This window comes from Tympanuchus pallidicinctus, unplaced genomic scaffold (assembly GCF_026119805.1).
Source record: "Tympanuchus pallidicinctus isolate F22 unplaced genomic scaffold, pur_lepc_1.0 scaffold28, whole genome shotgun sequence".
NCBI lineage: Eukaryota > Metazoa > Chordata > Aves > Galliformes > Phasianidae > Tympanuchus > Tympanuchus pallidicinctus.
Window position 1 is genome coordinate 6,424,273 of NW_026294745.1, and position 9,373 is coordinate 6,433,645.

Below are 9,373 nucleotides of genomic sequence, written 5' to 3' on the forward strand. Positions count from 1 at the left end.
TCTTCATTTTTCCCCTCATGTTGCAACTATCAAGAAAAAAAATGTTTGTATAATCTCTGAAAGAAATAATAAATATAACAGCTTCATTAAAGGTTTGACCAAAGCTTTGGCACTAATCCATTTACAGATAGCAATTCATATCTGAGAACTGTGACACAACAGTGGCAAAGCAACAGAGCACATCAGAGAGCTAAGCACAAAGCTATTTTACATCAGCCTTGCTGAGAACATCAATTATGGTTTTGTCAGACACAAAGAATCTCACAATTCACTGCAAATGTCAAAAAAATACATATTTCTTGCACAACTCTTTTTCATGGATCCAGATATATTTTTATAACAGAAAAAAGAATACATGACATGTCCCCGTCAGCCTGCACCCCTCCTCACACCCTTCCAAAACGTTTTGTGAGCCCAGTGCCAGCTGCCAGAGACAGAACAAGCGCTGCTGCTAACACTGCCACCCGCACAGCACAGGGTCATACTCTAGAAGACACCGGTAAACAGTAGCAGTTTGAAGTGAAAATGCACAAACGTGAACAGAGGACTCCAAAAAAAAGAAAAGAATAATAATGACCCCTCTTCTTTTCATAGCGGGAGAATCAGGAACGCATTTATAATACTGCATACCAACACGGCACAGCTGCTCAATACCTTCTCTGAACACAAAAGGACTGACAATCGGCAACCTTCTGACAAGAAATACAAGCCAGCTACTCAAAACACACCGCTGGTAAGTGTGACAGACAGGCTCATCTCCTCGACAATTAAGGAAAAACCGAGGAGAAGTTTAAGGACAAAAACCAGGAGTACTTACCAGCTTTAAGAGGGAAGCTGCAGCGAGCAGGGAGGTGCAGATGGGCGCTTTGGGACTGGGAAGCGCCTCTAAGAGGCGCTGGGGGGGGGGAGGGGGGAGGTGGAACACGGCCCCAGAAGCGCAGGGAAGGACGCAGGGGCGGCTCACACGTTATGGCTGCGAGAGCCTGAGCCCCGCGGCCATTCGCTCCCTCGTCCCCTCACCGTTTTAAATCTCAATCTCGGTTTCCATGCCGTCGAGGAGCCGCACGTGGCGGTGCTCCCGGCCGGGCTTCTCGTCGCAGCTCCGCAGAACGCGGCTGCGCCCGAACGGCCCGGCAGCGCCGACACCACGCGGCCTCCGGCCCCGCCGCCGCCATCAGCCCCGCCGCCGCCCACCCTTCCCCTCCCCGCAGCACAGCAGCACGAGGCCGCGACCCGCAGCGCCCACCCCCCCCTTCCTCCTCTACCGCTGGAACCCCGGAGCGGACGGCGCCGCTCCCGGCCCCCAGCCGCCGCCCGGGGCTCGGTGCCCGCTCCCTCACTCACCGCTCCCCGTCCTCCCGCCCTCTTCCCGGAGCCCCACGTTTCACACGCCGGACTCCCGCCGGGAGAGGGGCGATAGCAGCACGTGGCTCCATTTATCAAAGCGTGGCTGCGGGGCAGACAGCGGCCCGCCGCTCCTTCGCAGCCCGGCGGCTCGGGATTGGCCGGTCCGGACGTCGATCGGATCGAGCTGACCAATCGGCTCGCTCGCGAGGCGGGAGAGAGGGAAAGGCGGGAAGGGATTGGGGGAGGGGAAAGAGAGGACGGCTAACGGTTACGGCACGCGCCGGTCCCTCGCGTCGAGGGCGCGTTACCGCGGCCCGTAGTCGTAGTTGGCGGGCGGGGCGGGCGGGGAGTACACGTTGGCGGCCGCGTTGACGTGGTGGTGGTGGTGGTGATGGTGGTGGTGGTGGTAGCCGTGCCCGCGGATGCCGGGGAGCGGGTAGGGCGCGGGCCGGCTCTTCGCCCCCAGGTAGTGGTCGTAGGCGGCGGCCGGCGGGTACTTGTAGGGGTGGTGGTGCAGCGGCTCCGAGGCGGCGGGCTCCAGGCGCAGTTCGTGGTGCGGCGGGCTGGGCCGGCCGCCGCCGCTCAGGGGCACGAGGCCGCCGGCGCCGCCCGGCAGCGCGGGGCTGAGCACGCGCGACATGAGCTGTTGATGTGCCGCCTCGGCCTGCAGCGCCGCGCCGCCCGCCGCGTCCCGCTCGTAGTCCCGGCGGCCGTCGGCGGCATCTGCGGGAGCACCGCGTCAGAGCGGCGAGGAGCGGTCGGGGACCGCGGCGGGGGAACGGGACGGGGGGGCGAGGAGGGGACGGGGCCTCGCTTAGCGCCGAGCCGCCGCGCGCCCCGAGGTGTAACGCGGACGGGACGGGCCTTCGTTCCGCGGCGCCGAGCCCGGCAATGCGGGACGCAGGCGGGAACGGGGCGGGGGGCCGAGAGCTGCGGGACTCGGCGGGAGGGCTGCTGCCGCCGGAGCGGCGCTGAGCGGGTGGGAGCTGGGCGGGCCCGGCCGAAGAGCGGAGCGCGGCGCTTCGAACGGCCGGCGGCGGCGCCGAGCTCCGAGCGCGCGGCCGCGCATCCCGCCCGCAACGCGCCGCTCACCTTTCTCCGTGCCGTTCTGGTGCGCGGGGGACGACACCGGGTTTCGGGATCTGGCGAAAGCGCTCATGAGAGGGAGGGCCCCGGGCCGGTGGTTCCTGGGCCTGGAGGGAGAAGGGGAGAAGTGACGCGGGCCGAGCGGACGGAGCCGGGCCGGCACCCGGCTCTGCCGCACGCTGTGCGCTCGGAGCGGGGCTCCGTGCTGCGGCCTCACCAGTCTTCGGGGTCACAATCTCTGAATCCCTTGGCGAAAGGGTTGCTGGCGATCTTCAACTGCGTGATCTGCAGGGAGAAGCGGGAGGTGCTGGAGGACAACGGGTGGGCTGAGCGGAGGGCGCCCTCCACGAGGGCCCGCGGGCCGGGCTGCCTAGCGTGGGCTCCAGGCTCGGGAGGCGTGAGCGCACCGGTAAGAAAGTGCCACGTCGTGTGGGTCACCAGCGGAGCAGCTAAGCCAAATCGCTGGATAAATCATACTTATGTATTTATTTAATTCGCCGGGGAGAAGGCGGGACGTTCTCTATATTTAAGCAAATCCACGGATAATGAGATTGTGAGTTTCCGGAATGGGTTGAAAAACAAACTCTAAGCCCCTCAGTGACAGTTCCAGCCTTAGAGGTCAAACTGATAGAACGCGGGAGAGAAGGAGCAGCTGTCCGGAGCCGTCAGGCAAATGCCAGCCGGGCGGATCTCGGCGGCCCTTAAAGGCGCAGCCCGACCCCGCGGGTGGCACGGGGACACGGAGCTGAGCTCCGCCACGACGTCCCGGCGCGGCTCGGACTGCCGCTCCGCGCTGCCTGATGCGAGCGGGTGATCGCAGGGCTGCTGCCCGGTGAGGGGCGGGCCGGGTTGGTGTCAGGCGTGTGACTGCGTCCGAGGCGGGAGCTCGCGCGTCTCTCCAAACAAAGCGTGCGTGACGCTTCGCTCCGTGCAGCCGCGGCTCGGTTCGTGCACGCAATGAGGTCCCTCCCGCCCCGCCCCCGGTGCCCCTGCCTCACCCGGTGGTTCTGGTAGGCGGTCACGGCCGTGAAGCGCGTCTCCTCGAAGACGAAGGTTTTGAAGTTCTCCTCCGCGTATTTCTCGCTGTCTTTCCGGGGGTCCACGTAGACCACGTGAAAGCGCGGCTGGTATCTGTGCATGGAGTTCAAAATGATCTGAATGATAAAACGAGCAAGGAGACAATAACTGATCCAGGCGGAGCTTCCAGAGAGGCGAACGCGGCCCCGGCCCCGCCGCCTGCCCGGCCCCGGCGCTGCGGGCGGAGGGACCCGCGGCGCGGAGACGTCCCGGGCTCGTCCCCTCCCCTCGGAGCGCTTACATGGCCGTTATCGTCCAGCAGGTTGTTGGTCAGCTTGAGCTTATCGAAGGACACGATCTGCTTCATCCACTGCGCCCCTTTGGCTGGAGAGTCCGGGTGGTAGTGCACCCTGCCGGGCGTGGCGGGGTCGGCCTTGCCGGCCACGAGCCAGGAGGAGCTGTGGAAGGCATACCTGGGGGCGGGGGGGGGGGGCCGTCAGCCGCAGCTCCGAGCCCTGCGGCCCCCCTGGCTCCCGCCCGCAGCCCCCGGCCCGCCGAACCGCGGGGGGCGACGCCGCACTCATTGCGGGGGGAGAAACGGCATCTGATGGCGTGTGCGGATGGCGGGGGGAGCGCCGTGCGGGACGGGGCGACGCGCGGCCGCTGCGTGGCACGGGGCGGCCGCAGCTCCCAGAGGAGGGGGAACGGCAGCGCTGTGAGCCGCGAGCCGAGCCGTGGGTGCGGATTTAGCAGTGGGTGCGGAGCTCTGCAACCCTGCTTCGTTCTTTCAAAGTCCGCATTCAACAGTAACGGTTAAAACAGAGAAACCAATCTTCTATCCGCGTGTTTACTTTACAGCCCGTGTTTGCACAGGGGGAATTAGACACCATTGGACTCAGCAGAAACATTACTTTTTAAAGATATACTCAATTGGATGTTATATATCCCACTTCCCTTGACAAGCAAACATTTCTAGGACGCCCTGAGAATTTGGATATCTGTCCAAATATTTATATATTGGACCCTGCGGTCCCTGCGTGCACTGCCTCCTTGGCGTCCCGAGTTGAAGCCAAACGCGTAACTGCGCCTTCCAGGGGCTGCCACACCGCTGCCCGTGCCGCTCGGCGAGGCCTTCCGGTGCCGCCGCTGGAAACACGGGCAGGGCCGGGGCTCGGACAGCCGCTGCCTGCCCCGGGCACTGCGGGAGCCTCGGGGGGATTTCTGGGGGCAGCCGAGCGCTTCCCGCTGCGCACGGGGAGCGGCAGGCGGGGCTCCGGACTGAGCAGGCGGGGAGCTGCGCACTCCGGCCTGGCCGTGCCCGGGCGCTGTGCGCAAAGCCAGGAGGGGGGAACACCGCTGCCAGCACAGAACTCGTTATAACGGGGCTGGGGGGGGGGGGGTGGGGGGTACTTACCGGTAGCGCTTGTCGTCTACAGGGACGAAATCCATGAGGAGCATGTAGTCAGCCATGGGGTCCATGCCGAATATCTTCACCTGGAAGGTGGGGAACATGCGCCTGCCACAGAGAGAAGAAAGCTGAACTCGGGGCCGCAGGGAGTCCCGAGAGGTCGGCCCGGAGTGCAGGCGCCCCGCAGTGCCCCCCGGCCCTTCCCCACGGGTGCCGCTCGCATTCGGGTTGGGGCTGTCGTATCCCCTGTGGCATCTAGAGGAGTAAGTCCCGTCCGGATTGTGCCGAACACCTAAAACGCTCAGGGGCCAACGAGAACCACCACCTCTACTTGGCAAGGGGAGACACAATAATTTTATCCCGCTGTTTCACCACATTTTCAAGTGAACTGACTCGAGACTGATGCAGAGCCGAGCCGGGACAGGGACCGGGCCAGCACATTTCCCAGGGAAATGAGCTTCTGCCCCTCCAAAATCAAGCAGTTTTACGGCAGCACTTAAAACGGCGGCGCGATCCCTGGGGCCAAAGGGAGAGTCTCCAGCCCAGAGGGGCGAACGAAACCCTCTGGCCGGCAGGGATGAGAGGATAATCGGGATCTCCCCGCGAGCCCCTTCCCGGTTCGGCCCTCCTCCGCTGGCCCGCCGGTCCCGGTCCGCATCTCTGCGGGGCGAACGGAGAGCGGGAGGAACCGGACGCTCCGGGGCGGTGCGGGGAGGCCTCGGGCTGCTCCCGCCGCGCATCTCCGCGTGGAGCTCCGCGGACGCGGCTGAGCCGAGGCCGCGGGTGCCGCTCTGAGGGCAGCAACGGAAGGGGCCGGGGCGGCCCCCGCGTCCCTCGCACCGTGGTCCGGCCTGGCCCGCATTGATTTCGGGACGCGCCGAAGATGCGCCGCCGGGGCAGGGCTCGCACGGCTGCCGTTCTGCTGGATGCATTTTCTCCCCGGATAAGAATCCGGGAGAGCGACAGCGGGCGACGTTTCGGGGAAAAGATTTGCAGCCGTTGAAAAACCAAACTCCGAACACCTCCTGAAAAAACGCCCCGATCCAAGCCGGCTACGAAGGGTTCTCTCCGGCTCGTTTTCACGGCACAAGTCTGCGCTGCCGGGCGCCTCCCTGGGCCGTTTAGGTTGCAGGAGGGCTGTGTGCCCCCGGGCTCCGCACCCGACCCCGCCGATCCTTCGGCCCGCACCGAGCAGCGCCGCGAGCCGCGTCCCCTTCCGCGTACCGCTGTGAGAACTCCGGAGGCCATTTCCAGCAGTTCCCTCTGTTATTATTTTTAAAAGTGTAAAAGCCCCCATTAGCTCCGGTTCCGGTGTTTCTTGTTTTAAAACGAAGTTTTTAAAACAAACACCCCGAGTCGATAAGAGCCACCTAGACAAACAGCGGGGCCGGCCCCGAGGCACTGCACAGAGCGCACTTCACAGCGCCGTCCCCGCGCCTCGTCCTGCTGATTTTACCCCCGTTTATCCTATTTTTACCCCCCTCTCCCCCTCCCGTCTGAAGATTTGTCATTGTCATCAAATAAACGAAGAGGAGGAGGAAAGCCCGGGATTCGAATCGATTTCTCTCCTTTAGGGGCCCTTTTGGAGTCGCCTACTCGCAATCCTTTGGCTGTCCTCAGCGACCGAGGAAAGCAGCGCGGGGGGTCCCACCGGAGCGGCCCTTTCACCGCGGAAAGCAGCGCCGGGCCCGGGAGCCGCACGGAATGCCGCCGGGTGCCGCCGGCCCGGAGCTGCTCCTCGCCGGGCGCGGGGAGGCTCGAGTGGAGTCACTTAGGAAATGTTTTTGAAATGTGCGATCGCGCACATGAGAATCTATTTACATTTTCGCGTCTTTACTATCCAAAATCGCCGCGGGGAGAGCAGGAACGCGCGGCCGTTTTGAAGCCGCTCCCGGGGCTCATCGCAGCCACCCCGGCTTCCCTGCCGCCCCCCGCCGGGACGTCGCAGGAGGCGGCCCGCAGCTCTGCCCGGAGATCGCAATGAACTGAGGCGATTCCCGATCAGCATCGGGATTTCTCCTCTCCCCGCGTTTTGCCCGTTTCGAACGAGGCCGAGGCCTTTGTTCCCGGCTCCGGAGCAGAGCTGCCGGCAGAGCCGCGCTCGTCATTCGATCCTCGGGAAACGCGCTCGTCCTGGAGGACGCTTCGAGGCTTTACACCGCCAGAACCGGGGGCTGTTTGCAGTCCCCGCCGAAAGGGAAAGATCCGCCCGTACTGGAAATGTTTCAGTTAAAGGTACCGCGGTGCGGGCCGTTCTTTTTTTTTCCCCGCTCCGCACAGCGCGGCCCGCCGCTGCCCGCCGCACACGGAGCCTTCGGGCCGGGGCCGCCCGCGCGTTTCGTACCGGGAGAAAGGCGAAGATGGACCGCCGGCAGCCCTGTGCCAGCCGCCCCGACAGAGCCCCGCTCCCCCCAGCGTCTCGCGAATGGAAGGGGCTCCGGGCCGAGCCTCCCGGGCGTCCCTCCGCACTGACCTGCCGGCCTTGGTGACGATCATCTCGGTGCCCAGCTGGTTGAACTCGTCCCACAGCGCCTTCATCTCCAGCTGCACGCTCACGTTGGCCACTTTCGGATTCTTCTTCACCGGCGCCTTGGCCGCGGCGGCCGTCCCCGCGGAGCAGCCCGAGACGGCGGCGGGCCCCGCGGCGGCTCCCCCGGCGCCGTCGGGCGGTTCGGGGCCCGGAGGCGGCGGGTTGGCCCCGGCCGCCGCCGCCCCGCCGAAGGGGTAACCGTGCTGCGGCTGGGGCGGCGGGTGCGGGTGCTGCTGAGCCGTGCAGGGCTCGTAGTGCGGCGGTTCATGCTGTCCGTACGGGTCCCCCGGGGAGGGGGAGAGGTGGTACCCCCCGGAGGCGTTCAGGCTGCTCAGGCTGTTGGCCGTGAAAGCTGCAACATCGCAAAAATGGGACAGCTGGGTGAGCCAGGGGCTGGAGATAGCTGAAATCATTCCAAAAACAGGCGGTCAGGGCTCCGCTCCGGCTCCCGCTTTCCCTCCGGCTCCGCGCCGCTCCGCGGGGTGCCCTCCGCCTCCGCGCCCGGCCCAGCGGGGCCCTCCCCCTTTCCGCTCCGCTCGGCCCCAGCCCCGCTCCCCCCGGGGCAGGCGGAGAATTCGCCGCTCCCGCTGCTGCCGCCTCGGCGCCGCGTTTCCCCCTTCTCTTCTCCTTTCTATTCTGTTTCTTCGCAAACCCGAGACATCTGCCAAGAGCCCGCGTTATCTTTGCTGAAGGCCTCCTTCGCCGCAAGCGAATCGGGACAAAAAACCTCCCGGCACCCCTCAAAAATTAAAAAAAAAAAAAAAAAAAAAAAAAAAAAAAAAATCTTCCATAAACAAAAGGAGGAGGAAAAACCCAAAGAAAGAAACCGGTTCTTATTTCCGTGTAGCGACGGTGCTGCAGGTAACGTCCCTGGCTCAGGAGCCGCGGAGCCGTGGCTGCCGGGGGCAGCGGCTCTGCTTTGCGTCTGTTCCTCCCCGAGGAGGCCGGAGGGGACCCGAGCGGAGGAGCCCGAAGGCACCGAGAAGCCTCGCACGGCCCCGGGAGTGCAGCCCTCGGCCGCCGTTCCCGAGCGGGCCTCCCTGAGCGTGACGGTTGGCCGGGGAGCGGGAGGCTGCCGCGAGCCCTGCCCGATCCTGGAAGGCATCCGGAGGGTGCGGGGGAATCTCTCGGGTTATTTCCGACGGAGCCCCCGGGCGCGACGGCCGTCTCGGAGCCGGCGAGGGCCGAGCCCAGGCCCGCCGCCGCCCCGGGCACGGCCGCGGCCGTCGGGGGATGCTGCTTCGGGGAGCCGCGAAGACGAGGGGGCGCGAACCGAGCCCGGCTCTCCGACCGGGATTTGAGGACCTCGTCCCGGCTAAGCGGGGAGCGTCGAAAGTTGCGGGCCCGTGGCACCGCCGAGCGGCCCCAGGTGCCCGGCCCGGCCGCGGCGCGCGGAAAGCCCCGAAAGGCGATGGCGGAGGGTCGCGGCCCCGCCGCCCCGCGCTCACCTTCCATGTCCCTGGTGACGGTGCTGAAGTGCATCTTCTGCGGGCGGGCGGCGGGGCGGGCGGGCGCGCTGCGGCCGCCGCTGCGCTCCTCCAGCGCTCCCTTCCCTGCGTGCTCGGCGGCGGCGGCGACTGAAATCAGAGAGGCGATACTGAAAGCATTTGCCTTGGGAGACAGAGGGCTGTTTTCGTCCATAGGGGAGACACCAATGCGGCAGCAGCCGCAGCGGCAGCCTCCCACCACGAGCCCCCCCGCCCGCCCCTCACTCCCCTCCTTTCTACCGCACCATCCAGGGAGGTGCGAGCGGGACCCCCCTCCTTCCAGAAGGGGGGCGGGGGGGAAGCTAAAAAAAAAAAAAGAAGAAGAAAGAAATCCAACAAAAACGCCGCAAACAAACAAAAAAAAAACCAACAAAAAACAAAAACCCAACCCCAACCCTTCCTCCCTCCCCCCCCGGGAAGGGCGCTGGGGAGTACGGAGTTTCCCCGGGGCCCTCTGCGCAGTGCCGCGCACCGCAGCGGCCGCATGGAGCCCTGCGG

At 65.1% G+C, this 9,373-nt stretch overlaps 1 protein-coding gene across 1 annotated transcript; it reads right to left on the reverse strand.

The window, feature by feature from the left end:
• Positions 1 to 880: 880 nt before the first annotated feature.
• On the reverse strand, positions 881 to 9,086 carry TBX1 (T-box transcription factor 1). The gene is made up of 8 exons (XM_052690966.1): positions 8,837 to 9,086; positions 7,332 to 7,740; positions 4,865 to 4,966; positions 3,752 to 3,923; positions 3,432 to 3,587; positions 2,651 to 2,718; positions 2,440 to 2,540; positions 881 to 2,070 (listed from the first exon to the last, which is right to left on the reverse strand). The coding sequence occupies exons 1-8, from the start codon at positions 9,027 to 9,029 to the stop codon at positions 1,652 to 1,654; spliced, it is 1,620 nt and encodes a 539-aa protein (XP_052546926.1). The 5' UTR covers positions 9,030 to 9,086; the 3' UTR covers positions 881 to 1,651.
• Between the last annotated feature and the right edge of the window lie 287 nt (positions 9,087 to 9,373).